Source organism: Ceratotherium simum, chromosome 11 (assembly GCF_057802395.1).
Source record: "Ceratotherium simum simum isolate JZ-2026a chromosome 11, ASM5780239v1, whole genome shotgun sequence".
NCBI classification, from domain to species: Eukaryota; Metazoa; Chordata; class Mammalia; order Perissodactyla; family Rhinocerotidae; genus Ceratotherium; species Ceratotherium simum.
Genome location: NC_141910.1, coordinates 1695758 through 1710716, shown reverse-complemented (window position 1 = coordinate 1710716; position 14959 = coordinate 1695758). Strand labels below are relative to the sequence as shown.

General features: G+C 40.7%; 1 protein-coding gene and 1 non-coding gene across 5 annotated transcripts in view; both read left to right on the top strand.

Moving 5' to 3' along the window:
- The window catches only part of PTCD3 (pentatricopeptide repeat domain 3), a 35890-nt gene extending 20931 nt beyond the window's left edge, over positions 1 to 14959 (top strand). Inside the window, exons 11-24 of one of the 4 annotated variants that reach the window (XM_087436473.1) lie at positions 3854 to 3914; positions 4199 to 4284; positions 5004 to 5148; positions 5824 to 5874; positions 7818 to 7907; positions 8200 to 8228; positions 9106 to 9212; positions 9981 to 10059; positions 10160 to 10250; positions 11154 to 11239; positions 11719 to 11897; positions 13378 to 13419; positions 13853 to 14011; positions 14307 to 14959. In XM_087436473.1, the coding sequence (XP_087292599.1) occupies positions 3854 to 3914; positions 4199 to 4284; positions 5004 to 5148; positions 5824 to 5874; positions 7818 to 7907; positions 8200 to 8228; positions 9106 to 9212; positions 9981 to 10059; positions 10160 to 10250; positions 11154 to 11239; positions 11719 to 11897; positions 13378 to 13419; positions 13853 to 14011; positions 14307 to 14373 (1272 nt within the window). In that variant the 3' untranslated portion in view covers positions 14374 to 14959. Of the gene's footprint in view, positions 1 to 3853; positions 3915 to 4198; positions 4285 to 5003; positions 5149 to 5823; positions 5875 to 7817; positions 7908 to 8199; positions 8229 to 9105; positions 9213 to 9980; positions 10060 to 10159; positions 10251 to 11153; positions 11240 to 11718; positions 11898 to 13377; positions 13420 to 13852; positions 14012 to 14306 lie in introns of those variants that run through there. The other 3 variants (XM_004437250.3, XM_087436474.1, XM_087436475.1) reach the window with 3 other exon arrangements.
- Positions 12812 to 12947, top strand: LOC147915898 (small nucleolar RNA SNORD94). Its single transcript, XR_015553721.1, has one exon. It is a non-coding gene; the product is annotated as a small nucleolar RNA SNORD94 (small nucleolar RNA).

The window sequence follows — 14959 nt, the reverse complement described above, 5'->3', positions numbered from 1 at the left end:
TTTCTCCTCTTTCATTTCTGATTTTACTTATTTGTGCCTTCTCTCTTTTTTTCTTGGTGAGTCTAGCTAAAGGTTTGTCAATTTTGTTTATCTTTTCAAAGAACCAGCTCTTGGTTTTATTAATTTTTTCTATTGTTTTTTTAGTCTCTATTTCATTTATTTCTGCTCTGATTTTTATTATTTCCCTTCTTCTACTGATTTGGGGCTTGGTTTGTTCTTCTTTTTTCAGTTCCTTTAGGTGCATTGTTAGATTGTTGATTTGAGATTTTTCTTGTTTGTTGAGATAGGCCTGTATTGCTATAAACTTCCCTCTTAGAACCGCTTTTGCTGTATCCCATAAATTCTGGCGTGTCGTATTTTCATTTGTCTCCAGGTATTTTTTGATTTCTTCTTTGATTTCTTTGTTGACCCAGTCGTTGTTCAGTAGCATTTTGTTTAATCTCCACATATTTGTGGCTTTTCCGATTTTCTTCCTATAGTTGATTTCTAGTTTCATACCGTTGTGGTCAGAAAAGATGCTTGGTATTATTTCAGTCTTCTTAAATTTATGGAGACTTGTTTTGTGGCCTAATATGTGATCAATCCTGGAGAATGTTCCATGGGCATTTGAAAAGAATGTGTGTTCTTCGGTTTTTGGATGGAATGCTCTGTATATATCCTAGGTCCATCTGTTCTAGTGTATCATTTAAGGCCACTGTTTCCTTATTAATCTTCTGTTTGGATGATCTATCCGTTGGTGTAAGTGGAGTGTTAAAGTCCCCTACTATTATTGTGTTACTGTCTATTTCTCTTTTTATGTCTGTTAATAATTGCTTTATATATTTAGGTGCACCTATATTGGGTGCGTAGGTATTTACAAGTGTTATATCCTCTTGTTGGATTGTTCCCTTGATCATTATGTAATGCCCTTCTTTGTCTCTTTTTACAGTTTTTGTGTTAAAGTCTATTTTGTCTGATATGAGTACTGCTACCCCAGCTTTCTTTTCATTGCCATTTGCGTGGAGTATCTTTTTCCATCCCTTCACTTTCAGTTTGTGAGTGTCTTTAGGTCTGAAGTGTGTCTCTTGTATGTAGCATATATATGGGTCTTGTTTTTTAATCCAATCAGCCACCCTATGCCTTTTAATTGGAGCATTTAGTCCATTGACATTTAAAGTAGCTATTGATAAGTATGTGCTTACTGCCATTTTTTAACTTTTGTTTTTCTCAGTGTTTTAGTAGTCCTTCTGTGTTCCTTTCTTCTTCTATACAGAATTGATGGTCTATTTGTGGTCTTCTCATTTCCCCTTAAATCAGTCCCCTTAACATTTCTTGTAGCACTGGTTTCTTGGTGACAAACTCCTTTAATTTTTGCTTGTCTGGGAAATTTTTGATCTCTCCTTCCATTTTGAATGATAACCTTGCTGGGTACAGTATTCTTGGCTGTAAGTTTTTTCCTTTTAGCACTTTAAATATATCATGCCATTCTCTTCTAGCCTGTAAGGTTTCTGCTGAGAAGTCAGCTGATAGCCTTATGGGGTTTCCTTTGTATATAACTTGACTTTCTCTTGCGGCTTTTAGGATTCTCTCTTCATCTTTAATTCTGGACATTTTGATTATGATGTGTCTTGGTGTGGGCCTCTTTGGGTTTATCTTGTTTGGGGCTCTCTGTGCTTCCTGTACCTGGGTGTCTGTTTCCTTCCTTAGGGTAGGGAAGTTTTCATCTATTATTTCTTGAAATAGATTCTCGGCCCCTTTGTCTCGCTCTTCTCCTTCCGGGACACCTATAACGCGGATGTTAGTTCGCTTGATGTTGTCCCAGAGGTCCCTTAAACTGTCCTCACTCTTTTTTTTTTTTTTTTAAAGATTTTATTTATTTTATTTTTTCCCCCCAAAGCCCTAGTAGATAGTTGTATGTCATAGCTCCACATCCTTCTAGTTGCTGTATGTGGGACTCGGCCTCAGGATGGATGGAGAAGTGGTGCCTCGATGCGCACCCGGGATCCGAACCCGGGCCACCAGCATTGCAGCGCGCGCACTTAACCACCAAGCCACAGGGCCGGCCCTGTCCTCACTCTTTTTAATTCTTTTCTCTTTTATGTGTTCAGCTTGGGTAATTTCTTCTAGTCTTTCTTCCAGCTCACAGATCTGTTCTTCTGTATCCTCTACTCTGCTTTTGAGTCCCTCTAGTGAATTTTTCATTTCCAGTATTGTATTCTTCATTTCTGATTGGTTCTTTTTTATATCTTCCATTTCTTTGTTGACATTCTCACTGAGTTCATCTATTCTTCTCCCCACATCAGTGATCATCCTTAACACTCTTAGTTTGAACTCTCTGTCGGGTAGGTTGCTCATTTCTGTTTCACTTAGTTCCTTTTCTGGGGTTTTGTCCTGTTCCCTTACTTGGAATATATTCCTTTGCCTCCTCATTTTGCCTCTTTCCTTGTGCTTGTGACTACGTATTAGGTAGGTCAGCTACGTCTCCTGCTCTTGGATAGGTGACCTTATGTAAGTGATGGCTTAGGAGGCCTGCCGTGTGCTTCCCTCAGTTCTCTGTGACCCGACCTCCCGAAGCGGACCCAGTCTCTCCACGGCGGGAGCCCCACACACTCCACCACTGCCCCACGCTCTCCACCCGCTCCTTGTGCACACCCTGCCCCACTGAAGTCAGCTCAGTTGCCAGGCTGCAAAGAATCCAGTCACCAATCTGTGCAGCCCCACAAGTTGCCCGAGGGCTTGTTGCTGGTGGGGGGCCAGTCTCTAGGGTGGGCTGCCCCCCCTTGCTGAGCTGGATTAAATCGGTGCTCTAGCGGGTGGGGCAGACCCTGGGCTAGCAGGCCTCAGGGAGAATTCCAATGGCGTCTGTGTCAGCACGCCCACACCAGGCCACAGCAATGGCCGCCTCCATTGTCCCAGTCCCTGGAGTGGTCTCACCTCTCACCAAGATGTGCTCAGGGCCTATTAGGTGAGTCTCTTTTCACCAAAGCACTGTGCGCCTTTCTTTCAGGTGATTTTAGGTTGCTTTCTGAAACAGGTGAGTTTGCGCGTGGGCCCTTTAAGAACCGGTTTTAATTTCTTTGTGAATCAGCTTTTCTGGGGGTACTCCCCGATGTTTTAGTAGCAGGCAAAGTCAGATATTATGCCCTTGTCTCGATTGTGCTGGGTCCACAAAATGCCCACAGCGGGGGCGCTCCCGGCTCAGCGCCCCGCGCCTCCAGGGAGGGCTGCGTACCTGTGGGCTGCTCCCGGGTGGCTATGACGCTGGCGGCTTGTGAAGGCGGCGTTTTTCCTCTCCAGTAGGGAGTTTCTGCCTCTTCTACCTCAGTTAGGATTGTCCGTTGTTGCAGGCGTTCCTCTTATCCAGTTTTTAGTTCTGTCTCAGGGGTAATTTTTCCACGAGTAGTTGTAAATTGGCTGTGTTCGCGGGAGGAGGTGAGTTCAGAGTCTGCCTACACCGCCATCTTAACTTCCTCCATCTGTATTTTTATCCATAATTTCCCGTAACTCAGGTTTTCTCAACCTCAAAACTATTGACATTTTGGGCCAGATAATTTGTTGTGGCAGGCGCTGCCCAGTGCGTTCTAGGATGTTTAATAGCTCCCTGGCCTGTACCCCCTACACGCCGGTAGTACATCCTCACCACCCCCAGTTGTGACAACTGAACGTGTCTCCAGGCATTACCAGATGTCACCTGGGAAGCACAGTTGCCGCAGTAGAGAACCTCGTATACACTAGAGCATATGCTTCGTGAGAACTGGGACCTTGTCTGTTTCGTTTACTACTGTCCTCCTGAACCCTAGTACAGTAGATGTGCAAATATTTCATAAATGAACAGATCGGCTGATACTTAATTTTTATCCTTTCTCTCTTCCAGCACCGAGCTCCTGTGCAGGCATTAAATTTGTATACAGAATTATTAAACAACAGACTTCCTGGTAAGTGTCTTTGGAGAATTCCCCTCTCTTCTCCTTTTTCTTTCCTTCTCTCAAGAATCTGAAATCTTTGGATCTTGCCTCACTCATTGGCTCACTTGTTAATCTTTTCGTGTGGTATTGGTGATTGAAGCAGAAGTAGATCCAGAGAAGAGAGTGGTTTTCTAGTTTTGTGGACACGTGGTAATGAGCCAGGAGCCACACGTGCATCACCACTTTGCCTTAAACTGAGCAATTTAGGAGTTAAATCTTCAACTCCAAATTTTGTTAATTTTCTCCTTTTACAGCTGATGTATACACCTTCAATGCAGTGATTGAAGCAAAAGCATTGATGGTAAATGAGAAATTTGAGGAAAAATGGAATAACATACTGGTAAGGAGGAACCCTCATTTTGCCTTCTAATAGGCCGAAAATATCTTTTGCTAGAAATACATGGGATGGAGACAGCATTCATTGAGCATCTATGCAGCAGTCACCATGCTGGGCACTCAGATACAGTTACCTGTTTACCGCCCTTCTAGCAGCCCTCTAGTTTAAATAGCTATGTCTGATACGTGAGAAGAAAAAATGACTTGACCCAGAGCATACAGCTAGAATTCAGGAAGACCTGAGTTGCCTTATTCATTCATTTCTCATAATAGTTCATTATAAAAATATGCATATTTATTCAAAATTTTTATCAGGTAAGTTTAAAAAAATTGAAATCAGTGGATTGAAGTAATTTAGGAGTAGGAACATGTTTTTGTACCATACTGCTTATTTATAAAGGAAAAACATCATCCATTCTAGTCCATTCTTTTGTTTGAGTCTCAGAAGACTCCCTAGGCAGAGGGCTGAAGACAGTTTATATACCTTTATCAAGTAGGGAGTGACTGAATGGAGGAACTTCTCTAAAAGGCAGTCACTGGTGCTGCTAATTAATAGATAATTCTTAAATTAGGGATAATGCTTAAATTCTTGAATTAGTAATTCTTAAATTACTGCTTTAGACATAGCCACAGAGCCAAATTCTTTTTTAGTATGTAGTATTAGTTTATTGGACAAATTATCTACCAGGCATAAAAAGTACTTCCTGCTTTTGATTCAACTAGGAGCTACTGAAACAAATGGTTGCACAGAAGGTGAAACCAAATCTACAGACTTTTAATACCATTCTGAAATGTCTCCGAAGATTTTATGCATTTGGAAGATTGCCAGCTTTACAGACCTTACGTGAAATGAAAGCCATCGGAATAGGTGAGGATGTGTCCTAGAGCCCCTCACTGAAGACCCAGACAGTGCTGACCAGAGGTTTCAGGTGTAAACAAGCAAAAAAGAGACTGTAAACTCTTTTTTTTACTATTTACATAATGTGTTGGGAATTTCCTTTCCACTGTTTGGCACACTTAATTACATGTATTTACTATGGTGGGAGCTCCTGTCTCATCTTCATGTTCTTTATAGCAAATTACAACCTTGTTCTAGTATTTTAGGTACTTTTTTGTGGATCTCTTGCTTCTGGGGAAAATTGTTCACTTAGAGTTAGCCAGTTTTAAATCCCATTACATTTTCTAGCATAATTAGTATTTGAACCCAAGTGTTTGCTAGTGTACTGTATATTTTCAGTACTTTATTGAAAGTTGTTTTGGGAATCAGTTCAGTATGCTTTAGTGTTCTTAAGTGAAGAATCATAGTACAGTACGTTAGCTATAACATTTTAGTAGTAAGTGATTCAATCTTTATGACACCTTTTCACCTTTACATTAATCAGATGAGCTGGGAAATGTCTTCGTTCAAAGGAGTAGAAGTGCATCATCTTAAATACCAGCATCAATATGTTTTTAGTTTGGCGTGTCTTAGTAAGCTGTATTTTGGATAGCTGTATTTGACTTATTTTATTTCTTATTTTTTCTGTCCACCTGGTAATTTGAGAACCCTCGCTTGCAACATATCACTATATTATTCAGCTGTTTTATCAACATGGTATGTATGACATTGTGTTATATTAATTTCAGTACAAAGTTGATTCAACTCCCTTACTTATAAGTGATTAGTTGTTGTATGTTACCTTCTCTGCCTATAAATTAAGAATAGAGAATTCACAAATTAACATTATCTATAGCCTGAGCAAAAAGTTGTTCTTGTGGATAGTAACCTTGTTTGTGATGGGAAACTTGAGCTGGAAGGGAGAGAGGCCATTAAGTGTACTAGCAGTGTTGGTGTACAGTTAGAAATGGTCAGAAGTTGCTTTGGTTTGGGCTTCCTTATGCTCTCCAGTGTTGTGCTGTCCAATACGACAGCCACTGGCTACATTTAGTTAAAATGAAGTAAAATTTTGAATTCCTTCATTGCATTAGTGCTTAATAGCCACATGTGGCTGCTGGCTACTCTATTCAGTGATGCAGATATAAAACATTTCCATCTTTGCAGGAAGTTGTTGAGGAGTGCTGCTCCACAGTAACCTTAACCTTATTTTGAAGCCTTGTGGGAGAACTTGAGGCTCCATTTGTCGCCTGCTTTTAGGTCAGCCAGTCCCTGTTGGAGCTGTGCTCTGTTGAATGGACTTTGGAGAGTCACACCTGAGTTGAAATGTCACCTCTACCGTTTATCAGCTGTGTCAAAAGGGACTGGAAACCTTACCTGAGGAGTAATGCCATAAAGTGTAATGATTGAATGAATTTCGCAGTGTCTCGTCCTGTGCTTGGAAGGTGCACAGTAGACACTCATAGTCTGTTAGGGTTCTTGTCCATTTGCCCCAACCTGAGCAAGAACCCCTGGGTTCAGAAATGACAACTCTAGTCCTTCTCTCCCGTGATAAACTTTATATATAAAAACTATAGAGAAGAACTTGATTATCTCTGTTTTGAAGGGCTAATTTTACAAAATCCATATTTTCGTGTTTAGGGAGGTATTTTATCTTTTGTGGGGGGGGCAGGTAACTGACTTTATCTTGGAAACAGGTAAGCAGTTTCCATGATAATTGTATCGCCTAAAATTTTGCTCAACCTTGGTGAGATTGTAGTGAAACTAGTGTTGAAGGCCCCAAAGCTTATTCCATTCCTTGATACTATCACAGATCACTTTGATTCAGTTGCTAACCAATGTCAGTGGTACTTAAGCTTCCTAAGTAACACCCATGATCGTGGGGGCAGAGTGGGAGGAGAAGTGTCAGTTTGTCTTATGTATATAAATTATCTGCCTGCAATAATAATTTCTAGGAATTTACCCAAAGGAGAAAGCCTAAAATAATGAAGAATTGCTACATATAAAATAGATTATGTCACTAATAAAAAAATTAGGAATGCCAGCAAATGGAAACAGGCTTGAGGAAATTATCAAAATACATCTGTGCTATCATAAAATATTATCACTTGTGTGTAGATAAGGTAGGGAAGGGAATGTGGATCAATAATGTGATATGTTTGGGAATATAGTAGGTACATTTTCTGACCTGTTGATAACTCAGTTCATGTGGTTTTAAAGGACTGCCCACGTCCATTAATTCTACAGTTTTCTTTTTCTTGGCCTCATCTTCATTGTACTTAAGAGGAATGGAAATGATTACTAGCAAAAAAACCTGTTTGTTTTCCTAAGTATGCAGGCTTGGTGAGGGTGCGTTTTTGTGTGTGTGTGTGTCTCCCACTTCAGTGAAAGTCAGGTGTATGAAGAGACTAAGAAGGAAGAGAAAAATCTCTGTTGGGAGCACATAGACAAAGATCGGTGACTGTCCCATATCTTACGGAGAGTCGCACTCTGTCGGTGCATTTGTTCCTTTAGCAAGCATGTGCCCTGGCCAGCTCCGTGCTGGGCCTTACACTGGAGGTGGAGGGAGGAGAAATGTGGCCTTTTGTACTAGGTCCTGTGTGCTTGCTGGTGGTACAGGAAGTGGACTCATGATAAAAACCATTTGCTTCTTTATTCTGTAGAAGGCTCTTCAAAAGAAGCACCCCTCATCATCTATGATATCATGAATGAAGTAATGGGAAAGAAATTCTCTCCAAAGGACCCAGATGACGGTATGTACAAAAATGGCTTGTGTAAGACAGCCTGTTTTCCGAGTGCCAGTTAGCAGAGGCCTGGTATGAGGACAGGGTTTAATTTAGCTTAGTCTTCTTTTGGGTCATTATTCCGAGAAAGCCAAAATGTCTGTGGCACTTTGCTGTATGCTTCCTCTCCTCTTGAGTTTTCATTCCTTTAGGTTTATCTTGCGCATTACAGCTTTTGTTGCCAGGATTTTAATTAATGTTACTGACTTGAAAATATGTTTTATCCGTAGTAACCAAGGCTCTTGTGAACTTTGCTTTTCAGATGCATTTTTTCAGTCAGCCATGAGAGTTGTAAGTACCGGTTCTTGCTTAACTTTTGTTTTCCTTTTTCCTCATCCATTTCCTAAATTTATCTGTAACTGGTTGTGGGAATATCTTCTTGATTTTTTGACTTCCTAACTCTTACTTTTTTTCATGTCTTTGGTTCTCACTTTTTTTTCCTCTAAAATGCATACTAAATCACATAACGTCCCTTCCCTGTGTTTATTGTATACATTGTCTTTTTTCATACCTTTGTTCAAATAAGGTTTCAGAGTATTTCGTATTTGCCTATTGGTAACTTCTTAAATTGAAGATGGTTGTTTTTAATTTTGGTTTTTCATTTTATCATGCTAATTATAGGAAAAATTTCAAGCAGTTTCAGAATGAATTAGCGTATCCTTTTGCCTAAGGATAATTGCTTTATAGTTTAGTGTGTATCCTTCCAGGGCTTTTCTTCTAGGTATTCAGACGTGCACACCCAGCTGCATTTCTGTGGTGTTTGGTTTGTTGACAGCAATGAAGTATTTCATAGGAGGGAAGGACTACAATTTAACTTATAACTCTTCTCTTATGGGTTGGTTTTGGAGTTGATCGGGTTTTTTGCTGGTACAGTGATGCTGGAGTAAGCACTCTGTCTTTTGTGCATGTGATCAAGTATTTTTATAGGATTGACTTCTAAAGGTATAATTACTAGATCAAAATCATGTTGTTTCACATTTCACAGAACTTGGGGGTTTGTTGTGATCCCCCCTCCTGTTGCTTGTAACTCATTTGCTGTCAACCAGTAATACATTGAATCATCATATAAATATTTCCACAAGAAACTGTACTTTTTTTCTTTATGTAATGAGCCACTGTTTGGCTGATAAGGATCTCACAGTGATGCTTACTACTTGTAAATTTTCAGTGCTCATCTCTCAGAGATCTAGAACTTGCTTACCAAGTACATGGGCTTTTAAGCACCGGAGACAACTGGAAATTCATTGGACCTGAGCAGCGGCGTAATTTCTATTAGTAAGTGTGTTGGAAATGTATCCTTTTGCACCTTTAAGCAACCATTAGTTGATTTTGCAAGTGGGAGGCTGTTAGTGGCCCTCCTGTCTCACCCCTGATGACTCAGACAGCATGCCTCTGACTTAATAGTACATGTTAATTGAGCGCTTGGAAATTCAAGCAGTGGTAAAACTGATCTCCCAGACTGAGATGTCTAGCATATATCTTTTAAGCTGTTTTGTTTGTAACACTTTAAATGCATGTATCTTTTTCCTCTACGCCCTTCTGTTTTATATTTTTGAATTTATAGTAGGGTGCATCCCTAAAGATTTCGTCACAGCCTCTTTTGTTTTTCAAGATGAATATACTGGAGCCTAAAGAAACTCCTTAAGTGAGTTTGCTTTTAGGCAGATAAAAACAACAACTTAAGGAGGCAGCCTGTTAATAGGTGTGTGATGATTGTCTTCTATATGTCCAAATCCTTGCTTCACATCGAATGCTTTTAAAATGAATATGATGTTCACTGTCTGCTCCCCATAAACTGCAAGTATGCTGAGGAGGCAGTCATGAATGATCAGTTGAGGATAAAAAGGTATTGGGAAATCCAGAAAGCACAGTTAGCACCTTCTGGGTCAAACGTTGGCCCGCGTAACTTCAAATTGTTTATAACTTGTAAATTGTTTTTAAATTCTATATAACATGTCATTATATAACTATGCTGTAATTTAATCATTCCCCTATTATTAAATAGGGATTTTATACTAAACATACTTTTTCTCTCCGTTGCAGTTCCAAGTTTTTCAGTTTGCTTTGTCTAATGGAACAAATTGATGTCACTTTGAAGTGGTATAAGGACCTGATACCTTCAGTAAGATGACTCATTACTAATCATTTATCATTGCAGACGTGTTTGTGGGTGTCTTTTCTGATTAATACTTTAAAAATATATTTGTATTTCTCTTAATCAGGTCTTCTTTCCCCATTCTCAAACATTGATTCATCTTCTCCAAGCATTGGATGTGGCCAGCCGGCTAGAAGTGATTCCTCAAATTTGGAAAGGTTAGTTTCAGCTTATGTGTTCAGGTCTGTCTCACTTCATTGTCCTCCATTTTGATTAACAAACCTGTTAACGTTGTTAGGGATGAAAACTTTCATATTTGACTAAATTGAATACGTTAGTTGAGGTCTACTTCTAGGTCACTTGCTCATGTTGCCTATTGGATTGCATGAGTGAAAATGATCTGAAATTAGTTCCTTCATGACAAGAAAAGGCTGGGTTTTGTGCACCTGTTGTGTGACATGACAAAGGGAAGATCAGTGCTAATTACGTGGTACACTGTAAATCTAAATGCAGGTCCCTCACTCCAAGGCCTCTGTTTTTCCTCTGTACCATGTTGCATCACTGTGGTTCAGTTGCTGACCAGTCAGTGATACTTGATGTTTCTAAGAAATAGCCCTGACTGTTGGTTTGTGTGTATGTGTGTCTTATGTGTATAAATTGGCTGTAGAAGATGCTGTCTCTTCCACTAGGTGACTATGATCAAGTCAGTTTCTGTCTGCCTCAGGTTTCCATGTCTCAGACTCTGAGACTATAGCTGTGCCCTACTATTTCACAAGACTGTTCTAATGAGTGTGTCTAAAAGACCATTGATGATACCCAAGCAACAGTGTCCTACTACGTGGAGCTGGTGGCTGCTCAGATGTAGCGCATGTGCTGTGTTTAACACTGGACCGAGAGCAGGTTGCTTGCATTGGCTTTCACTGCTTTTGTCCATTCTTACAGTGAATCATCCAGCTGGTTTTCTGGAATTCTTGGAATAAACCTAGAATAGATAATGTCAGCAACTTACTGTGACTCATCAAAAAATATGGGTGACAGCTGACGATGGACAAAGGTCAGCCAAAGAGAGTTGGTTTTACATGATGGTCATCACTTCTCACTGTGATCGTTTTTGTTTCAAGATAGTAAAGAATATGGTCACACTTACCGCAATGACCTGAAAGAAGAGATTCTGATGCTCATGGCAAGGGATCAGCACCCACCAGAGGTAGGGTTGTATTGCCCCTCAGGTTCTGTTACCGTTGTTAGATGTACGCTAACCGGTATATCCTCTAGTACTGAGGGCCCTGTAAGGGTAATTTCCCCGGTTTCATCTATCATTGTGGAGAATTCTGCCATCTAAGCCCAGACTTGAATTATACAACTAAACAGATCTAGCCATTAGCAGAATACCATTTATAAAGTCACGCTCATTCCTCTAGTCCAAAGCAAACAACATGAAAATAGCTTCTCTCTCTCCTGACAATAGCAGCTTGGTTTCTTTCTCTTTTTCTTTGTTTAATTGCCACCTAAAAATAAACCTATAGTTGGATTTGAGAGATGTGGCTAATCAAATTATTTTCCCCAGAGAAGGGTGTTGTTTTGTATTAATTACTTGTGTGCTATACATGTGATGTATTCATTTGCTCAAAAATTTTAACGGTCTTATGGAGTCTCCTGAACTTAAATTCTTACAAAACCATTTAGGCAGTTCTGCTGACTCTTAGAGCCTCTCAGCTTCAGGTGGCGTTTGCTGACTGTGCTGCAGATATCAAATCTACTTACGAAAACCAAGATGCTAGACAGACTGCTCCTGATTGGCCAGCCAACTCTCTGAACTGTATAGCTGTCCTCTTTTTAAGGGCTGGGAGAACCCAGGAAGCCTGGTGAGTACAGTACCCCATGTGTGAATTAGAAGCATTTGTCCTTGGATCTCAGAGAACATTTACCCTGGTCGGTAGAGGTTCTCTAATTTGGCTGTATGATGTACAGTTGATCGGGAGACAAATGAGTCTTCTGCATAATGAGTTTTCTGTGGAACTTCCAAATACTAACTGAAAAGCAAACTTTTAGAACAAGACCAGTATACGTGATATATTTAAGAGAGGATATGATTCTGTGGGCTAGTTCTCTTTCCGTTTCTGACCTTTCTGTTTTCTGTATCCATGGGCAAGTAAGTCCCTTATCTGTCCGCTTAAATAGACAAAGTGATCAAAGAATCTTATTTTTGAAAATGTTTTGGGCATTTGGTTTTCAAGTATTTCATTTGTGGGTGCTCCTTTCACTTCTCAGCTTAAAAGGTGGATTGTATACTTGGACTTAAGGAAACTGGCATTCACCAATATTTACTAAACATGACCTTGAGTAGAATCCATCTTTGGTTTGTGCCACTGTATTCTAGTTATGTTTTCGTCAGCGTTTCATTCGCATACTAATTTTGTGAATGGAAACCTTATGTGTATTCATTTTTCCAAAAGCAGAGAAGCCGACAGAAGAATACTTTGTAGGGGTAGTCACAGTTAAGTGGTTCTGCTATATTTTGTGTTGGATATAAATGTGTATTAGTTGTAAAAGTTGGTAAGTGAGGGATACTTGTGCATGGTTTCTTCAACCCAAGAAAGTAACTTAATATGAACATGCGATTGTCAGTCCAAAATATGGCTGGTCACCGTCTCCAGGAAAAGTGGGTGAAGGCTTTGCTGCCTCTGCTGGTCTTAGGAGTGTGAATCACACACATGACCTGCTAACCATCTGATGCTTGAATTTAACTCAGGCAGGTTGCCACACACTTGTTATGAATCAGGCTGTGATGATTGGCGCAGGGGTACGGACCTCAGCTGAGTCATGGGAGCTGAGTGTATGTGTTTCTCCTTGTCCTGCATGTGGCAGGATGATGGCAAGCACTTACATGAGACTGATGCCTCAATCTGAGCCTGCCCCTCATAACGTAACTTCAGGACACACTGAGCTCATAGTGGATGGTAAGAGAGGAAGAGATCATACTCGATTGCATCCCTCTTTTCCAACTGCCCACAGGATATATTCCCTCTCTGGGAGGACTGAGGTGGTGCTCTACAAGGGGATGTACCCCACCAGTTCTCCACACTAGCAGCAAACCAGATTTGCCTGTGACACTTGTAGTGTCCGTATATGAAGTCTGGGAAGAGGGAGTGGAGGCACCTGGGGTGATTGTGTTGTAAGGACAGGACTGGGCGCCAGTGGGGCTAACAGATGTGTGTCTCCAGGAGCTTCCACTGGAGTTAGGAAGGAGGCTTAGTCTCTGAGTCCAGGAGAACAGCTACAGTCATCTGATTGCCTTCTGCTCTGTTGGTATTCATAATCTGTCTCCTATCTCATCTTGAACAGGAAAATGTTGGGGCTTTTCAGGAAACATAATAAGATCCCTAGGTAAGTGGCAGTTAACAGGCCTGCCTGCATACATCCTAGAATTAGCCGCATGGGCTTAACTCTTAGTGGGGTGATTGGAATTTCTTCACATACCTCAGCCACAGTGGTTGGGCATTTTTCTGATAGGCAAGCAAATGGACAATTGCTCCCGCCATCTAGGGCATCCTGAGGCACGCACTGTTTTTTAATCTGTGCTCAGTGTTTGCGGCACACTGGGGATATGTTGAATAGATCCTCAATGAAGGCATATTGAACCAATGTTCCTTATCTCTTTGGCCCTTCAAAGTCAGATTTCATGTAACCGCCTCCAAAGCTACCATTGAGGATTTGATGACTGAACTTTATAAAATGCTAGATTTTGCATGTAAATCTTGGACTGAAGGGGTTGGCGGGTTTAGCTGGGGAATATTGACATTTTGCCTTTCTTTTACAGAAATGAGTTGCTGAATGAGTTTATGGACAGTGCAAAAGCATCCAGTAGCCCTGCCCAGGCCATTGAGATAGTGAAGTTGGCGAGTGCCTTCAGCTTACCTATTTGTGAGGGCCTCACCCAGAGAGTAATGGCTGACTTCGCAGTCAGCCAGGAGCAAAGGTAAGTGGGTCCTGTATCATCACCATGAAGGAAAGTTGTAAAAATGGAGCAGACCTTTTGTTCATCTGCCCATTCAAATGTGCATAGCTTTCTACCCCCTGAATTTTCTTCTTTCTTTGCAAAACGTCAGGATGTGTTGATTTAACAATTATTTCATTTGTCATACAAATCAAGGAGGTCTGTAGATTTGGCTTATTGGAACCTTTCCCTTGGTAAATATAGGTCAGTGCAGCTGCAGAGTCCCCCATCCCCCAGATGAGTTGCAGAGTAACACTCCTGTTCATTTTCCTTGCAGGGAAGCCCTGGGAAACCTGACCGCATTGACCAGTGACAGTGACAGTGACATCAGTGAAGGCAAATAGAAGAGGGTGAATCAGGAGCAGCTGTGGCCTAGCATAGCTGCTATAATGACACTGAGAACTGAGATGTTACTAACCATGATATGAAGAAAACATGGCAGTAATACACATTTGGTGAACTTTGAAGTAGAGTTGAATACAACACTGACTTATTTAGGTTCAATTCTTAATTTGAGACTAAACCATCCATTCAGGGTTTACTGTTTAAACAGAAGCAGCATTACCATTTTCATTTCTTTAGACACACGTTTTGCGGTACAGAGCTCCTGATTTCAGCATAAGCTCTGCACACCTGCAGTGTTTGTCAGCTGCCTTCACACTTGTCATCAGTGTGGTTTGCCCTTCCCTGTTGTGGACTTAAGCCTTCGTTGGCTGATGCTGTGATACTGGTACTTCCTTGATCTTAGAGAAGGTGTCTAAAAGAAGTTTCCATTACATCACAATTGATATTGGGTCAGTAGTATCCCAATTTCAGGGATATTTAGATATGAAAAATTGTGCATCTTAGAATTGATTAAATGACAATGGCAGGAGTTCAGGCTGCAAAGCTGGGAAAATGAAGACTGTAAATAAATATGTAATTAATGTA